The following is a 17,436-nucleotide window of genomic DNA, read 5'->3' on the forward strand; positions in this document are numbered from 1 at the left end:
TATTACTATCATGTTAAGAACATTTAAAAATTCACCTAGATTGAGAAGAATGCATTTGGAGGAAGGTATAACTTATAGTAAAGTATGACTTTACTAAATTAATATATTTATAGTAAAGCATCAAATATATGTAATTTGCTAAAAAAATAATGCAATTAATTTTTAAAAAATCAAAATTTTAGATTTTTTTTTTGAAAAATTAGGCAAAATTTTAAAATTTCAAGAAATTTTCATATACTTATAACTTTTATTTAAAAAATATTTTCAGAATTTCATAAAATAAATTTTGAATTTTCATATTTTTAAGAATTTGTGATATTTTTAAAATTTTTTAGATTTTTTTGGATTTAATTTTAAAAAATCTAAAAGATTCGAATTGATATTTTAGTTATAGTTCAAAGACCAAATTAGCTATTAAGTCCAAGAGTTAAAGTGTCATGTCATCAGTTCTTTATTGAGTTAACAGATGAGTGATCAAAATATTATAAATCAATAACATTACTAATCATTTTGTAACTTTATATATTTGGGTGATCACAACGAAAATTTACTAATAATTGGATGACTAATGATAAACTTGAAGAATAGTGATTTAATGACCTACATTGACTTCTATTAGCAAGTTAATGAGGGATGACTTTATTGGCTAATTTCAAATAGTTGAGTGATTAAAATTATAATTTTTTCATAATTACGTGACCAAATTGCAAATTTACTAATAGTTGAATGATTATCAGTGTAGTTTACCAATATATTTATTATAAGTGGATGTCCATAGGATAACAAGTTTGATAACTTTAGGACTCTATGTTCATTAGGATTAGAATTTTATATCATTTATACTTTTTATATATAAATAGGTTTAATTCATACTTTAGACTATAAAGTATATCACTTTTCCCACTTTGATTGTCTATCAATATGATAAATCAACTTTGCTTAACGTTCGTTGTGATGACGGTTAGATCGAAAATAGACTAAAAAAAATAAGAGTAGAAAAGAGTCAACACAATCGACTTTTGTTAATGTAGTTTAGATAAAACGGTTTTAAGCCTGCAAAATCTCTCTCGGTGAATAATTTTATTCAACAATCGTATGTATCAATTATTGGCTCACCAAAATACCTCACAATACAATCAATAAACTTTTCAAAAGAATACTTAAAAAAGTGTCACAAAATAACCATAATACAAACATAACAAAACTGTCAACAAAGACACTTCAAAAAGTTGCTCTCTAAATGACGTCACAAGCAACTTATTTATATACTTATACACAAGAGTCCATTCAACAGAGTCATGATAAGCCTTAAACACTTATTTAAAAGCTGAAATTATCTCATTAAATATTTTGAGTATTTATCACATAAAAGTGTTTACAAAACAATCTTCCAATTGCTCCAAACCTCTCTTAAATAAATCTGATAGTTATTTCTAAAACATAGCATTTTAATCACCTAAGAGATAATAAGACTTTAGTCAATCACTTCAAACAATTCAATTGAGAGTCTTAGCACCTTAGTCGATCCATGCTTCTAGTTTTATCAAATATGCCACAATAAAGTAGATCGAACTCAGAACAAACGAAATCTATTTAATGCCCAAGTCATAATAAAAAAGTATTAAAATTTTAAAAGCATTAAATATTACAATAAAATTATAAAATTCTTAAAATTATTAAAAATTTAAAAGTTATTAAGAAATTATAAAAAAATAAAAAAAGTTACTAAAAATCATTTTGTTAATCTTATTCCACTTGTTCTTCCCTTTAGCGTAAACTAGGCTCCTTATTTATAATTCCAGTCTCTCTTTTTTTTTCAATTTTTATAATTTCTTATTTTTTATTATTTTTAATAATGTAATTTTTATAAATTTTAATCATTTTTTCAATTTTTTATAATTTTATTACTTTTTTATATTTTAATATATATTTTACCATTTTTAATATTTTTATTTTAAATATTTTTTTACAATTTTTGTAATTTCGTAATAATTTTAAACAATATTCTACATTTTTTATAATTTTAATAATAAAAAAATTTACAATTTTAATAAATTTTTAAAATTTTTATTTTTATTTGTAATTATGGAGAAAGATATATTTATCTTAGAATAAATTTTAAGAGATAATAAATAAATACTCTGATAGCATTATGTTATTTAAAAAATAAAAAAATAAAATTTTATCAACTATCCCAATATCCCCTGTCCCGACATCTTTTGAAGTTGATGAAAAAAATAATTGAAAGAAGGACAAGACATGATTGAGACGTGAGTTTAGCTTGCAAACATCAAAAATGTTTTTTATTCGGTTAAATTCTGCTATTAGTCCCTATACATTACAGAAGTTGTGAATTTAGTCTCTATACTTTAATTTGGTCATTTTTACTCCTAAATTTTCAAATTTTTAAATTCCATTCCTCACCAAATGATAATTTATTAAATTCATTAAGTTTTACTATTTCCTAAATTTGTTGCTGCAAAAATATTATCATCTGTGTAATACCATGTCAACTTATTATTTTCACATATTACTCACTAAAAATTCAGTTAATAAATTAACAATAGTCATTTGCATCGAAATTGAAGTTTCAAAATTTGAATAATATAAGGACTTAGAATTATTCAATTAGAGAATATGGGCTAAATCTACAATTATACACATAGTACAAAATTAGTAATTGAATTCAACCAAGTGAATTTAAATGTTACTTTTGTGTCAAAAAAGTACAAACACTAAAATTAATCAAATTAAAGTGTAAAGACTAAATTCACAACTTTTACAAAGTATAAGAACTAATAACAAAATTTAACCTTTGTTTTTCTTTTTGGGTTTCAATCAATAATTGATCTAGAAATTCAAAAGCAAAGTAGACACCTATATTATCCTCCATTGAAGCAATGTAAAAAACTCAGCAACTTCCTATGATTCAATCAAAGCCATGTGAATTTTTTTCTCTTTGATCCCTTAAGTCTTAAAGTAGTTTACTTTTACGCTTTAAAATCTTCAAAATTTTCTTCATTTGAGAATATACTTTTAGCTGGCATCCGTTTCTGAATTGATCACTTGATTGTTTGGTAAAGTAGAAAATTTTGAACTTTCTTGGAAAGTCACAAATATTCCATATCCTTTTATCTCTTCATTTCTTGCTAGCTTGTATATATATAGTCGTTTTGGTTTAAAGGGTATCCTTATATTTTAGCTTTACTTGTTGATCTTCACTGATTTTTGGAATTTCTGGAAAAATTTGGAGTTGATGGGAAGTACTAATTCGAAAGAGGGAAGTTGGAGACAGAGTTCGTCGAATCGTTCTAATTCATTATCGTCATGGGATTCGTATTTTTTCTATCCTCAGTCTTCATATGATCCAGAAAGCCCCAAGTACAGCTACGCTTCTCCGCAATATTATCCGCATTTGCAACACGAGCCGCCATATTATCCGCATACACGAGACCATGGAAATGATAAAACGATGTTGCAGAGGAGGTATTCTAGTATTGCAGATAGCTACAACTCCTTAGATCAGGTATGTATATCTGTTATATTGATTACTTGTGTTACAAGTTTATTTATTTTTTTCCCCGGTTGACTACATAGGTAACGGAGGCTCTTGCGAATGCTGGACTCGAATCATCGAATCTCATTGTCGGTATCGATTTCACGAAGAGCAATATGTGGACAGGTTAAGATCGATGTCTTAAAAGCGCGCCGCCGCGCCGGTAATATATGTTATGCGCCGTTTTACGTGCTGAATATGACTTGTTTTGTAGGTAAAAGATCATTCAATGGCAAAAGTTTACACCATATCGGAAATGACTTGAATCCATATGAACAGGCAATATCGATCATTGGGAAAACCTTATCTGTCTTTGATGAAGATAATTTGATTCCTTGTTTCGGATTCGGTGATGGTACGGACTAATTTCGTGTTTGTTTTTCCCTTTTGAGATGCCAATTGGTTTAAATTTCGACACTATTCATTGACAGCATCAACACATGATCAAGATGTCTTCAGTTTTTGCCCGGATAACCGATTTTGTAACGGATTCGAGGAAGTCTTAAGCCGATATAGAGAACTCGTGCCTCATCTACGTCTTGCAGGTTTCGGCTAATCTTCCCTTTTTCATCCCTGTTTCGAGTTACCTTCTGCAGCTAATCCGATTAGTAATTGTTACTTAGGACCTACGTCGTTCGCTCCTATCATCGAAATGGCAATGACCATTGTCGAGCAGAGCTGTGGCCAGTACCATGTGTTAGTGATAATCGCCGATGGGCAGGTAACTAAAAGTACCGATACTGGACGGGATCGGCTAAGTCCGCAAGAGCAGAAAACTATTGATGTCATAGTACAAGCAAGGTAAACATTATGGATCCTGCTTCATTCGATTTCGTTTTTCTCATTGTCTTACATGTTGTTTTGTTTATTACAGCAAGCTTCCATTGTCGATTATATTGGTCGGTGTCGGAGATGGACCGTGGGACATGATGAAAGAGTTCGACGACAACATTCCAGCTCGAGCTTTTGATAATTTCCGGGTAATTTCTGATTGCACACAAAATGTTTAACGTTCGATATCGTTCATGCTTCAGTTATTAAGCTCGTTCTTGCTGCGATTCGGTTTTTCTAGTTCGTGAATTTCACGGAAATTATGTCGAAGAATACAACTCCATCGCGCAAGGAAACGGAATTTGCACAAACTGCCTTAATGGAGATTCCATCACAGTACAAAGCTACCATTGAGCTTAACATTTTGGGGTAACAATACTTACTTCGCTATCCATTTTGAACCTTTTGCAAACTCGAAGTTATGATGACGATTTCCGATTTATTTTCTGGCAGCAATCGGACAGGAAATGAACCGCATAGAGTTCCCCTACCTCCGCGTACTTACGATGCCCCATATTTCAACAGCTCGAAACCGTCTTGCCGTACCGGTTTCCAACCAAGCGTCCCACCCTGTCCAGAAAATACGAGTCATATCAGCCCAACACCCTCAGCTCCAATTTCCATTTACGATAGCCAGGTATGGAACTTCATATATATACATGTATAACTAACTAATGTTGAAATTTAATCCTATTTACGGTTGTTTTGGAACAGCTTTGTCCCATTTGTCTTGATAACTCGAAAGACATGGCATTTGGTTGCGGCCATCAGACATGTGAAGAATGTTCGAAAGATCTTGAGACATGTCCGATATGCCGGAGTCCGATCGGAACGAAATTGAAGCTATACTTGTGATCATATTCTTTTAGTAATTTGTTGTTGATAAGATGCAAATAGTAAATAGGTTTGATGATGTTAGATTTTCTGATATTTTGATTGAAAATTCATTTGTTTCTCATTGTTTCCTTGTAAAATTACAATCAATTGTATTTTCAAGCTCCATAGCATAATATTAAACACTTTTTGTAGGTTGGGTCTTAACTCGATTGGCATTGACATTGTTGCCAATACAGGAGGACATAGGCTAAAGTATACTGAAGCGCATTATCCACCTATTTAAGAGTTGAGAATAGATTATGGGTAGTTCTAGGCATTATAAGAGCATATATATAATCAAAACCTTATTTATATTATATATACACATATAATGTATACTAATTAATTTATATAAAATTATTATTATATATATTTGTATTATCTATTTATTCACATTGTGTAGATTTTTTTGGATTGTGTTTTAATTAATTTTCTTGTATTTGTATCACTCGAGAGTTTATTTATATTATTTATTTTTAGAGATTGTTAGAAATATTTAAAGAGGTTTGACAAATTATAATTATTTTAGGGTTTGATTTCTTAGTTTATTGTATTTCATTTGAATATATTTCTAAATTTATTTACATAAATATTAAAAAATAATTATTATTATAAGATAAATTTATTTATAATTAATGGTTGACATCCCGGGGTGTAAAATCTAATTATTATAACTTTAAGATTATCTTCTATTAATTTTAAAAAATGGATATTTAGATAGATTATGTTGCTATGATAAGTATCTTGCATGTCAAAAGCATGTCAATTGAGACCATAAGATTAAACTTGATCAGGGTTTGGGTTGCTTAGCTTGGCCCGAAGGCCCTCCCAAAAAAAGGAGAAGATTTGGATAAAAATATATGTATGAAAAATGAGTTTGGACAAAAAATTAATAGGTCTTGCATTGAGTAAAAGTTTTTTGGCCGAGGCCAAGCCAGAATAAATTAATTATTTTTTAATAAAAATTATCTTGCTATTTTTTTATTGTTCTTGGTGTTTTGGTGCTTTTTTTTTTCTACTTTTACTTTTTTTTTGTTTCGGTGTTTTTTTGTGATTTTTTATATTTTTGCTACAGTTTATAATGTTGTTTCACTATTTTTTTTAATATTATTTAGATATTGTAGAACTTATGTTTTATTATTAATTTTGCTATTGTTTTAGTTGCAACTATCTTAATATAAAATTTTTTAATGTATTTTCAATTTGTTTGTTGTTTTAATATTTATTTTAATGTTTTTAAGTGTATTTGATATACTATATATATTTTAAATTTGTTGTATATAATAAAATAATCTAAAAAAATTAATATGAGCTGAGCCGGGCTAGACTTGGGTTTGACTTCTATAATTCAGGTCAGGATTAGATAAAAATTTAAACTTATTTTTTAGGCCGGGTCTGAACCTAAAATTTTGTTGAGAACAGACCTAGACCAGTCCACAATCAACTCTACCTAGGACTTGTAATAATATATATTAACAATTGCTAATAACAATAATATCATATTCGGCAAAAAAAACACTATTTTTATAATTTTTTATTAAATTCACAATATTTGGATAAAAAATTCTAAATATTTTTATTCAATTAAAAACTGTATGTGTGATAATTTAATTAGTTCATAACTTAAATTTAAATAAAATAATTTTACTATTTAATTTAAATTCGAAATAAAACGAGCCGGCCGAACTAAACTTTAAAAACCCGGTCCAATTCGAATCGAACCCATTGGGCCAGACAGGCTACCCACCCAAATTATATACAAATTTTATTTTACTTATTTTTTTTTTCTAAATTTTCCTTCAAAAATTCTCGACCCACTCTCATCTCATCACACATTCCCCGCCGCCAAACAAGCTTCTCACCGCTCTCCTCCAGTGCCTCACCGGAGCCCTCTTTTTCCGGCAGACCAAGATATTAAATAAGGTAATTTTTTAAACCCTAAACTTGATTAATCAAATTTTGAGTTATCTGCTGTTGAGTTCTTTAGCGCTGGCTGACGGCGCGAAATAGCTGCCGAGACACCGCTACATACTTCTATTTGGAACCCTTTGAAGGGTATTTGAAATCTGACTATGGGTTTTTTTGCTGAAACTGAAAAAAAAAAGGAAGCTTCAATGACTGAAGAAGAAAACCGAGAGTTTGATGTTGATGTTGATGATAATGATGATGATGGCTTTGAAGATGAAAATAATATACCCAAAAGCCAGAATAAGAAGAGGAAAAAGAAGAAATTGTTGAAGGAAGGTGGTGATGCTGATAATCGTGGGGTTTGTTATTTAAGCAGAGTTCCACCGCATATGGATCATGTTAAACTACGCCAATTGCTTTCTCAGTATGGTGAAATTCTTAGGATTTATCTCACTCCTTCCGGTGAGTTAATATCAGTGAAATTCACACCTCAAAAATGGCTTCTTTTTGTTCTTCTTTAGTTATTATATTTGAAAAAGGATTGGGTTTTTATTAGTTTTATTAATGCAGGCCATCAACCCCAAGTAAAAGGTAAACGCCCTAGACCTTCTAAAGTTCAAGAACAAGAATTTTCTGAAGGGTATGTCATTGTATAGCTTAGCTAACCATAGTTTATTGTGAATTTATAAGGCTTTTTATGGTTTAACAATGAGTTCATTGTTTTTTTTTTCTCTAGGTGGGTTGAATTTGCTAGAAAAGGGATTGCAAAGAGGGTTGCTAATATGTTAAACGGTGAACAAATTGGTATGGAAAAAAATGTTATATTGTGTTTCTTTTTTATAATCTCTATCTATGTCTGTCAGACTCTTCTTTTTGCTTGAAATACCCGTGTTCTACACCCATGTCTAACTCTTTCATATATGGAATGGGGATATGACCCTCCAAGAATCCTCCAAATATATTGATAATCTTTAAAAAGAAAATTTAAATATGATTGTGTCCGATATATACACATATCAGAAAATTTAAATTTGCTCTCTGATCTAATGTACAATGACTAATTTGCCAATTTTTTGAGTAAAGGGAGTGAAATGCATTCTGATTCCTAATACAGGGGCTTCTGTGATTCTATTACCTTATGTATTAGCATTTTGTGATGATATTGTGTGTCCTTACGATTTTGGTCTTTTTCACTGTGATTAGGTGGGAGGAAGAGGTCATCGTTCTATTATGACATTTGGAATATCAAATACTTGAGTAAATTCAAATGGGATGATCTTACTGAAGAAATTGGTAACTCATTGGTTTATATTTCTCTGTTTTGCAATGATTTTGGTGCTATATATAATTATATATGTGCAATGTTTATATTGATTGTGTCTGAGTTGATTTCTTTTCTCATATAGCTTACAAGAGTGCAATTAGGGAGCAGAAGTTGGCTTTAGAAATCTCTGCTGCCAAGAGGGAGCGTGATTTCTATCTTTCGAAGGTTGACCAATCTCGTAAGCTAAGTTCAATTGAAGAGCGAATGAAGAAGGTAAACAACTACTTTTTCGATATAACTCATTGCTTGTGATCAATGTAAATCCATATCTACTTGATGCTTCATAGTTTCTTGGCTGAATTTCACGTGCTTAGTTTACTCTTGTAATTTCCTCGAACAAAACCAAATACACGATTTTGCATGCATGTTTGATTCCTTTGTGTTTGACTTTCTGCAGAAGCAAAAGGTGCAAGAGGAGTCTGGAATGAACTCCGAGCTGCCGGTTAGCCAGAATAAGGTGATCCGCCAATTTCCACAGAAAAAATCAGTTGTAGTCGATACATCTCAAGGCAAACCGAGACTCTCTAAAGATGTTCTTGCAGGGGTGAGTATTGCTTGATAAGCAAGTAACTAACAATTTTATTTGTTTTCTCTTGTATTGATCCCTGAAGCTTTCTTCCAATGGCATTTGCAGATATTTTCTCGGGTTTAGTAATCAAGGTCTAAAAGCGCTAGGTTGGCACAACAAGTCATATTATATAGGTATTTCTCTATTTATTATTCAATTACTTTATGTTTCTCATCAGGGGATTTTGGAAATAGAGTAAGCCTCTGATACCCGATTTTTCTCGAACGAATACTTGCTCTTAGCTTAGGTCCATCGAACTTTTGTAGTTGTTCCAAGTTTTAATCCGGATTTACACCAATGTAGAACAACCCTATCCTTGTATTTTCGATATGATTAATGTCTCAATAAAGAAACAAGTCTTGGTTGAATTCTTTCTATTTCATGTATCAGTTAGTTACCCTCGGATAACAATCATTAATATGCAAATAACTCGGATTAAAATTAGGCAAATATGAATATTTCGATTCGAGTTCGGTACAAAGAAAAAAAGAAGACAGTTTTGTACATTCAGTGTGCTTGCTATAGTTCAAGAACACCATTAAGAATATATGAATCAAAGAAATGTGATGTAGTAATGAATTGAAGGATCAAATACAGGCACATATATTCTTTTTGCCTGCTAACCGCAACAGCCGCCTGTCTGACCAACGGTTCCACTTGTACCCAATGTACCTTGTCCACGTCCGTAGCCGGTCTTGATGCCGCATGACTGCATTTTAGTTCATCAGTCGTTTCAGTAAGATACACGAGACGCTGACACTGTTTACGGAGTAAGGCCTACTTGGACTTAAGTGTGAGTATGGGAATAATGTGTCCGGCACAGGGTTTAAGTTTTTTTAAGATTTTGAGGGTCTTTAAAAGATAACATAAAAAACGAAAGATCAGAACAACATTGGTAATTTACCTCATTGGATGGATCAAAGATTCCTTCTTGAATGTTCCGAAGGATCTTTGCAGCAGTCATTATGAATGCCTACAAGACAATACGATATTACCATTTGATCATTCATCAAAAGTAACAAAAACAGTGGTAAAAGCACAATGTGACTTTTACGTGCCTTCGTTTGGTAATTACGCCAATCATTCCAATTTTAACAGTAAAAATGGAGAAATTTTTAACAAAAATGATGAATTTACTTTTCGATTTAATGCACAAGCTAATTTGCCTATTTTTTATTAAATGAGGCAAAATACAATTTGACTCCTAGTACAAAGCCTCCATGGTGTTTTTACTAATATAAAAACAATATGATACTATATTTGGAGATCCTTGGAGGATGACACTTACCTCTTCAGCATTTTGAGATGTCCTTGCAGAAGTTTCCAAGAATGAAAGTCCATAATCCTTTGCAAACTGTTCACCCTCTTCTTTGCTAACAGCCCTCCGTTGAGAAAGATCACATTTGTTTCCAATGACCGTGACCGCCATGTTTGGATTCGCATGCTGTCGAGCATCCTCCAACCAGCTAGCTAGATGATTAAATGTCTCTCTCCTGATCAAGTTTACAACTTGCAGTTCAGTACAAGACCCTTCAAATATACAAGAACTGGTGAAAAATCTCGAAGCAAAAGCTACAACAGGCAAGACGCAAGCTGTTGGAGCGTTCATTTCTTCTAATCTATATCAGGCGGTTATAACATAGAAGCCAAAGATAATTGATATCTCACCTGGTTATATCATAGACAAGAAGAGCTCCTGCTGCTCCTCTGTAGTAAGATCTGGTGATGGATCTGAAGGATTCTTGTCCAGCCTGATATATATATAGAGAGAGAGAGATATAAGCAAAAGAAAAGCTCTTTTCTAAAAAGATCATCAAATTATTGAATAACGGAAGGAAAAATGATCAACAAAAACATTGTGATTGAGATAAAAGAAGCCATTAAGTTCATTAATAAGCTACATTTCACTGATTCACCATTGCTTGAGTAGGAAGTAACTAACAAATGAATAACTATGATCTCCTTTTCATCAAAAGGAACTCCTATGACACAACTGAACAAAATACCTAATGCATTGATGTATTGCTAAAAATATAATTTCATAAAAGAAAAGGCATTAGAAGGACTAATGCACTTTCTATACACTCACAAATTCCCAACACATAAACCCTAAATCCCTTGTTTTGATTCTTTATTTGAAGTACTAATGTCTGACACTTACGTTTAACACCTCAGTATGACCATCATGGTAAAATTATAAAAAAGGAAGTTGAACGTGTTAAATATATACCAATATCCTACACTCACACTCTGATAAACATAATCCATAAGCCAGCCAACACTATGTCAATCATTTCACATAAAACAAAATTAAACTCCTATGGAATTCTGTCACCATCTTCTTTGTATCCTGAACTGAAATCATCTAAGCCTAACAGCCAAAAACTCCATTAATTTTAAGCACCCATTTCTATAAACAGCCAAAGAAAACATATAAAATTATACAAGAAAAGATTTTAAAAGAAATCCAAATCTTTCCTAAGTTATTCATACCCTTTTCACCAAAAAATACAAAAATGAATAAAAAAATATGACTTAAGAGTGAAGGTAATTACAGTATCCCAAATTTGAAGTTTGATGGGTCTGCCATCAACGGTGACCATCCGAGCACCGAATTCAACACCGATGGTTAGATCATGAACCGGTTGGAATCTTTTATCTGTAAACTGCAAGAGCAAACATGATTTTCCCACGCCTGCACCAACACACCAATTGAAAAAGAAATTTAAAAAAGAAAAGAAAAGAAAACCCAAATGGGGAGATTTAAGCAGACGCAGAGAAAGAGAGAGAGAGAATTAACCAGTGTCACCGATGATAATGTACTTGAAAAGATAGTCGTAAGACATGGTTGAATAGGATGACGTTTCTCAAGCTTTCTTCTTCTTCCTTCTATCTGTAAATAATACTTTCAGACGACGAAAAAGGAGGATATTAAAGAAGATGATGATTTGTGATTGGTTTAGTTCAAGTTTTGGTTTCTTGTTTTCATTTTAATACTCTTTTTTTTAATAAAACTCTTTTAATTAACAATGAATTAAAGTTTTAATTACTGCAATACTAATACTAATAATAGAGGGGCTCATGAGTCGGGTTTAGGTCAGTTTTAAGCATGATATTATCATATTTAATACTTATTTAATGATTAATTCAAACCAATTTTAGAACCATTCATATTATTTTTTTTTAAAAATATTTATATTATGTTATTTTAACATTTAATAATTTTATTTATTAAATTTTTTATATAGTTATCTTAACATCATTTTAATGTTTATATTATAGTAGTATTATATATTTAATATAAATTATTTTTTAATATATTCTAAATTACATAATATATAAAAATAACATAATATAAAATATCATAAATTTAAAAACAGGCCGGGTCGAGATTGGGCCTTATATAATATAAAGTGTTCAAACCTGAGCCCAGCCTATATTTTAAGGGAGCTTAATATTTTACTCAAATTATCCCAAATTTCAAGCTGGCATTTAGATCTATGCGAGTAATTTAGCCCATGAACATATCTAAATAATAATAATATGGAAAAAAATTTAATCTAATAGATTTGTTACGGTTAGGGTGATTTGTAATTTTATTTTCAAAAATTTAATCTTTTTACTTTTTATATTTCAAAATTCAAGTTCTATTGCTACTATTGTTAATTTTTTTGGTTAAACTTATTTGTGTGAAATAATAAAAAAAAATTCATTTGATAGCTATATAACTTACAAAAGGTGACATCGTAATGAATTTGAATGTGTTAACTGTTGAACTTAAATTTTGAAATCTGAAAAGTATAGGAACTGAATTCCTATAAATAAAAATATGAAGATAAATTTTAAATTTATAAAGAGTATAGAGAATTAATAACATATTCTAACCTAAAAAATAAATTATAGTTCACTACAAATCACGGAAAAATAATTAAAAGTAGTAAAAATAATAATGAAGAATAATTAAAAATATTAGGTTATGTAACAAGTGAGAATATACATATGATTAATTTTCTTTTAGAAAATAACATTTTTTGATATAATGATAATTTTAAAAATTAGCAGTAGGTTTTTTTCTCAAGGAGGGTGATTATAGTTGTAAAGTTAATTGTTTATTATATGTTGTGTATTAGATTTAAAATCTTTATTAATTTATTATTCTATATAATAAGAGACAAAATTACTCTAATGAAAATATAATTTAATTTATATGAGAGTAATTTCTTAAGTTTGTTGATTTTCGGTTAATTTGTTAAATTTACTCAATAAAATACTAACCTTAGAAAAACCTAAAACATAGTAAGTTAGGGTAATTCATTAAATAATAAAAAGGGTGTTTTAAACCCAAGTAAAAAATTACATACACAATAAACAATGATTTAACAATCACATCAACCGTCGGTTAAATATTTTAATAATTTAGTAAAAATTTAATTACTTTTTTATAATTTTATTTTTAGTCATCGAAAACTTACTAATAGCCAACCTAAAATAAAAAATATATATATAAAAAAAAAAGTAAATGACAATCCGGAATTTTATGTATTGAAATATTAGGCATAGAATGAAGGTTTTTGAGGGTAAATTACCATATTACTGCAATGTTAAAACAAACTCAAAAGGTTTGATTACCAACAAAATCTTTGGTCAAACAGATGAGCAATTGCACAATACTGATCAGAAAATAGTTCTTTGATAGAGCATAAATGAACGCTAGAGAGTTGATATACTAATCATCAGTTGCGTAAGTGCTTCATTCTTCCATGGCGTCGCCTCCTTCGATGATCTCCACTTTCTCCTTAAGGGGTATGATTTTTGTCAAGAGGACCTCTGCAAACCATAGAAATTAAAATCAAGCAACATATCATATTAAACTTGGAACATGCTACATTATCTTGTTCGTCCATGAAACTCTGTAGACTTCACTTGATTAAAATCAAACAACATTCAGATTAAGTCAACCAAACTCAACCCAATCTAATTTGATTATGAAAAGCCAAAAACCTGAATCTGAACCCGAAAATAACTCAAATCCAAAATGGCTAAAACTCAAAATAACTTAAACCGGAAATGAGCTAAACAACTAATCCAAAATGCCCTAAACCTGAGACGACCTAATCTGAAAAAAACCAACTAGCAGAATTAAATAACCCGAGCAGAAAATTACCCAAACCAAAATAACCTACACTTGAAAGGATCTGAACCCTAAATAACCCGTAAATTTTAAAATCCAAATTGACCTGACCCGTTTACCTTCGCGTCTTAGTTTTTCTTGAAGCACTTAACTCCAACACCATTTTGGACACAGTTACAAGGATATAACCTTTTAAAAGCCCTCCAAATATATAGAAAAGTTTTAAATAATTGGATATACTCTGTCAGATGCATACCCATATCCAACACACGAGTCTGAATAACGTAGATTAAATCACTTATTAAGGTCATTTGAGTGGACTTGCTTGACATTCAAATTCTTTGCTATCAACAAAACATACTAGTAACCACAGTTTTATTATGCTACATCAAAACCTCTGATAGTAGACATATGGCATCTTCTTGTTTTTTTCAAAAAATGGAAACAGAATGAGATTGTTCTTCATAGTTGAAATGGATTGAAAATGTAAAGCACAAAACTAACCTGTCTTCTTGGGAAAAGAATAGCCTTTGGAGCTGGTGTAAGTTCGAGGATTAGGTTGTAAATGGTTCCTCAAGTATTCTTTGCCACCCTGAGACATGATTCATTAAAATGAGAAGCTTGAGATCAAAATGAACCTAGGATGTCCCTTAACAAAAAGAGGCTGGTTCATAACAACAAACCTTAGTTATTACACAAATATCAACATTGCTTCCACTACCGAGGTCATTGAAGATACCAGAGCATATAGCCTCAGTGACAAGTTCTATTCCTTCGTTTCTCTGAAAGAGAAAAACCAGTGACCTTAGTATCAATAGATCAAAATAGGTGTAGTTGCTGCAAATTGAATATTGCTGATTTATTTTTCTTCTGTAGCTATAAAGGCATGAAATATTTTTATTAAAATGGAAAACATAAGAGAACCCCATAATCAGAGAACATGTTAGGGTAGTCTAACTCTTTAATCTTCAAGAGACCAAAAGAAGGGAATAGGTGAACTTACAGTAAGGCCTTCCCTGTATTTTGATTCAAATACAGCCATTGCTGCCAGGGAACCAGAACCCATTGTAGCAAATGGCAATGTGTCAGTTGACCCATGGGGATATATCTGCAGAATTTAAGCATTGCAGAAATAAGAATTTAAACTAATAGAGAAGGAAAGCTATTGTCATTTTGAAGCCCAAATGGATAAAGAAAACTCACAGTATGCAAATGAGGCCCAGTGACATCTACACCACCTAGTACCAAAGCAGCAGAAACATAGCCTTGGTAGCTGGGCAAATTGGTAAGCAATTAGAATCACATGACCATGCAGAGTTATGTTGTCAGTCAAAAAATATCGAAACGCAAAAAAAGATTACTTGAAAAGGTGTCTCTTGAGAAGGGTCAATGCTGTCACAACCCTGGACTCTCTACCAGTATGATAGCGGTGTAACTGGAGCTGTGAACTGACCATGTCTGAGCATAAGCATAAGAGTATAACAATGGCTTAGTAACAGTAAAATGAGAATGTGAAAATAACAGCTTATAACCGAGGTGTTCAAGCATTCAAGTTGAAGAAACTACTGATTTTGTAGAACTATATTAAAGGCCAATTTCAAAAAGTACCAGTTACAGCCTCTGTGTCAGCAGCAGTTCCAGCTCCACAACAGTAAATGTTCGGGGCCATGTAATGAATTTTTTCACAATTTTTATCGCAAACTATAAGTCCTTCAGTTGCTCTAGTGTCTGCTCCAAGAATTACACCATCCTATACAAAAATTCAAGTAAAATCAAAGGCATTGCATAACTAGCATCACAACAAGTGTCAACATAATAACCTAGATATACAAAACAAATAAGGGGAAGTAAGTTCCAGATATCTGCACATCAATTTATGATATGCTTGAAGATAAAAGGAAAAGATAAAGCAATCGGCAAGTTCACAATAACATGGTGGCAACTACTGGTTTTTTAAGTTCCGCATCAGATATTAACCAACAATCATCATCTCAGTTTCAGTCTTATAAACTATATATATCAACATTATAAACCACAAAGAACCATGATCGCCATTAAACTTAAACAGACCAAGAAGCCAATCACATCAGTTAATATTCCAGCTATATTTATTCACATAATTATTCTCATTATTTCAGCTTTTCAAGGGGCTCATCATTAGTTGCAGTGATAAAAATCTCGAGCCTGAATTCACGATAGCAGAGACATATCTCATGAAACAGCCACTTAAACAAAAATCCTAAAGCCTACAACTATAACCAAAATGTTTCCAGATTCACCTTCACATAACCCACTTGGAAGAATCACCCAGTAGGCAATGGCTAACAACACTAAAAATCAAGCTTCACTATGTCATATAGCAAACTATTAGTACAATTCATCCCTTCTTCGACTCCTTAATCTTAAAATCAACAGAAACTGCAATAAAATATTGAAACCTCCCACTATCAACCAATCAAAACCCCCAAAAAGTATCCATATAACACACTAAATATAGCTAAAAGAGTGGAACCTAAATATACACTAAAATCAGCTCAAAAGAACAGATTTTTCATGGTAAAACAAGCAACAAGGCCAAAACCCAGAAATTAACTTTTCCCCTCAAATTCAGTACCTGGAAGATCAAGCCGACAATTGTGGTACCCGTTTTACGAAATGACGGCGGATTAACGCCTTTCTTTGAAAGCATCTCGTTTCTTTTACAAAGATCGAAGCTAAACCCACCCTTTGGAGGCATTTCAATCACCGATTTCGACATGTTTGGTATTTTTTTTTCTTTTTCCCCTTAAATTGAATGATTCTTCGACCTAAAAAAGAAGGAACAATTTCAAATCTGAATAAAATTTAAAGCAAAAAAAGAGAGACTAAAACTTTAATTAGTAAAGACTAACTGCCGCAGAGCTCACCGGAAAGCTGAGAGAGAATGCAAACGGAGTCAGAGACTGGAAGTTGAGTGAAGGATAAAAAGGGAAGGAAACCTATTTGACAAGAAACAAATTTTTCAATTGATTGCAAATAAGGGTCTCTTTTATAACTTATTTTCAATCAGGTGCTCTTTTCGTGCGGCTTGGGATTTTATTTTGGTTAAAAAGTACCTATAGTCCCTGTACTTTTGAAAATTATGCATTTAGTCTTTGTACTTGTATATTTAGAAATTTAGTCCATCTACATTTTAGATTTCAAAATTCAATTCTAGTCTAACTATTAACAATGCTAATTGCTTTAGGTTAATTTTTTTTCTA

At 31.2% G+C, this 17,436-nt stretch overlaps 4 protein-coding genes across 5 annotated transcripts; 2 read left to right on the forward strand and 2 right to left on the reverse strand.

Annotated features, from left to right (window-relative positions):
- The first annotated feature begins 2,871 nt into the window (after positions 1-2,871).
- Positions 2,872-5,633, forward strand: LOC107926366 (E3 ubiquitin-protein ligase RGLG2). Its single transcript, XM_016857206.2, has 9 exons — positions 2,872-3,526; positions 3,598-3,682; positions 3,771-3,911; positions 3,988-4,101; positions 4,180-4,357; positions 4,431-4,536; positions 4,629-4,756; positions 4,841-5,024; positions 5,102-5,633. The coding sequence occupies exons 1-9, from the start codon at positions 3,257-3,259 to the stop codon at positions 5,240-5,242; spliced, it is 1,347 nt and encodes a 448-aa protein (XP_016712695.1). The 5' UTR covers positions 2,872-3,256; the 3' UTR covers positions 5,243-5,633.
- A 1,416-nt stretch (positions 5,634-7,049) lies between these two features.
- Positions 7,050-9,431, forward strand: LOC107926354 (pre-rRNA-processing protein ESF2). The gene is made up of 8 exons (XM_016857194.2): positions 7,050-7,186; positions 7,369-7,633; positions 7,742-7,811; positions 7,908-7,975; positions 8,375-8,464; positions 8,578-8,708; positions 8,893-9,039; positions 9,130-9,431. The coding sequence occupies exons 2-8, from the start codon at positions 7,378-7,380 to the stop codon at positions 9,145-9,147; spliced, it is 780 nt and encodes a 259-aa protein (XP_016712683.1). The 5' UTR covers positions 7,050-7,186; positions 7,369-7,377; the 3' UTR covers positions 9,148-9,431.
- A 75-nt stretch (positions 9,432-9,506) lies between these two features.
- LOC107926356 (ras-related protein RABB1b) lies at positions 9,507-12,096 on the reverse strand. The gene is made up of 6 exons (XM_016857195.2): positions 11,864-12,096; positions 11,619-11,758; positions 10,732-10,814; positions 10,352-10,556; positions 9,968-10,036; positions 9,507-9,772 (listed from the first exon to the last, which is right to left on the reverse strand). Exons 1-6 carry the CDS (start codon positions 11,907-11,909, stop codon positions 9,683-9,685), a joined length of 633 nt encoding a protein of 210 aa, XP_016712684.1. The 5' UTR covers positions 11,910-12,096; the 3' UTR covers positions 9,507-9,682.
- Positions 12,097-13,579: 1,483 nt separating this feature from the next.
- LOC107926569 (proteasome subunit beta type-7-A) lies at positions 13,580-17,243 on the reverse strand. Of its 2 annotated transcripts, XM_016857455.2 has the most exons (10): positions 17,101-17,243; positions 16,809-17,001; positions 15,803-15,944; positions 15,556-15,652; positions 15,398-15,467; positions 15,198-15,302; positions 14,878-14,976; positions 14,699-14,786; positions 14,314-14,365; positions 13,580-13,890 (listed from the first exon to the last, which is right to left on the reverse strand). In XM_016857455.2, exons 2-10 carry the CDS (start codon positions 16,950-16,952, stop codon positions 13,860-13,862), a joined length of 828 nt encoding a protein of 275 aa, XP_016712944.2. In that variant the 5' UTR covers positions 16,953-17,001; positions 17,101-17,243; the 3' UTR covers positions 13,580-13,859. The 2 variants fall into 2 exon arrangements, with proteins under 2 accessions (XP_016712944.2, XP_016712946.2); XM_016857457.2 differs by lacking the exon at positions 14,314-14,365 and having other exon boundaries at positions 17,101-17,226.
- Between the last annotated feature and the right edge of the window lie 193 nt (positions 17,244-17,436).

Source organism: Gossypium hirsutum, chromosome A07 (genome assembly GCF_007990345.1).
Source record: "Gossypium hirsutum isolate 1008001.06 chromosome A07, Gossypium_hirsutum_v2.1, whole genome shotgun sequence".
NCBI lineage: Eukaryota > Viridiplantae > Streptophyta > Magnoliopsida > Malvales > Malvaceae > Gossypium > Gossypium hirsutum.

Bases quoted from the DNA above. Each gene is read 5' to 3' on its own strand.
- LOC107926366 (XM_016857206.2), top strand. From the start codon at position 3,257: ATGGGAAGTACTAATTCGAAAGAGGGAAGTTGGAGACAGAGTTCGTCG. The intron at 4,358-4,430 runs GTAAACATTATG...TGTTTATTACAG, and splicing joins GATGTCATAGTACAAGCAAG to CAAGCTTCCATTGTCGATTA. The intron at 4,537-4,628 runs GTAATTTCTGAT...CGGTTTTTCTAG, and splicing joins GAGCTTTTGATAATTTCCGG to TTCGTGAATTTCACGGAAAT.
- LOC107926354 (XM_016857194.2), top strand. From the start codon at position 7,378: ATGACTGAAGAAGAAAACCGAGAGTTTGATGTTGATGTTGATGATAAT. The intron at 7,812-7,907 runs GTATGTCATTGT...TTTTTTCTCTAG, and splicing joins GAACAAGAATTTTCTGAAGG to GTGGGTTGAATTTGCTAGAA. The intron at 7,976-8,374 runs GTATGGAAAAAA...CACTGTGATTAG, and splicing joins GTTAAACGGTGAACAAATTG to GTGGGAGGAAGAGGTCATCG.
- LOC107926356 (XM_016857195.2), bottom strand. From the start codon at position 11,909: ATGTCTTACGACTATCTTTTCAAGTACATTATCATCGGTGACACTG. The intron at 11,759-11,863 runs GTTAATTCTCTC...GTGTTGGTGCAG, and splicing joins CATTATCATCGGTGACACTG to GCGTGGGAAAATCATGTTTG. The intron at 10,557-10,731 runs GTGAGATATCAA...AAACTTGATCAG, and splicing joins CTTGTCTATGATATAACCAG to GAGAGAGACATTTAATCATC.
- LOC107926569 (XM_016857455.2), bottom strand. From the start codon at position 16,952: ATGTCGAAATCGGTGATTGAAATGCCTCCAAAGGGTGGGTTTAGCTTC. The intron at 15,468-15,555 runs GTAATCTTTTTT...CAATTTGCCCAG, and splicing joins CTCAAGAGACACCTTTTCAA to CTACCAAGGCTATGTTTCTG. The intron at 13,891-14,313 runs GTAAACGGGTCA...TATGGTTTGCAG, and splicing joins AGAAAAACTAAGACGCGAAG to AGGTCCTCTTGACAAAAATC.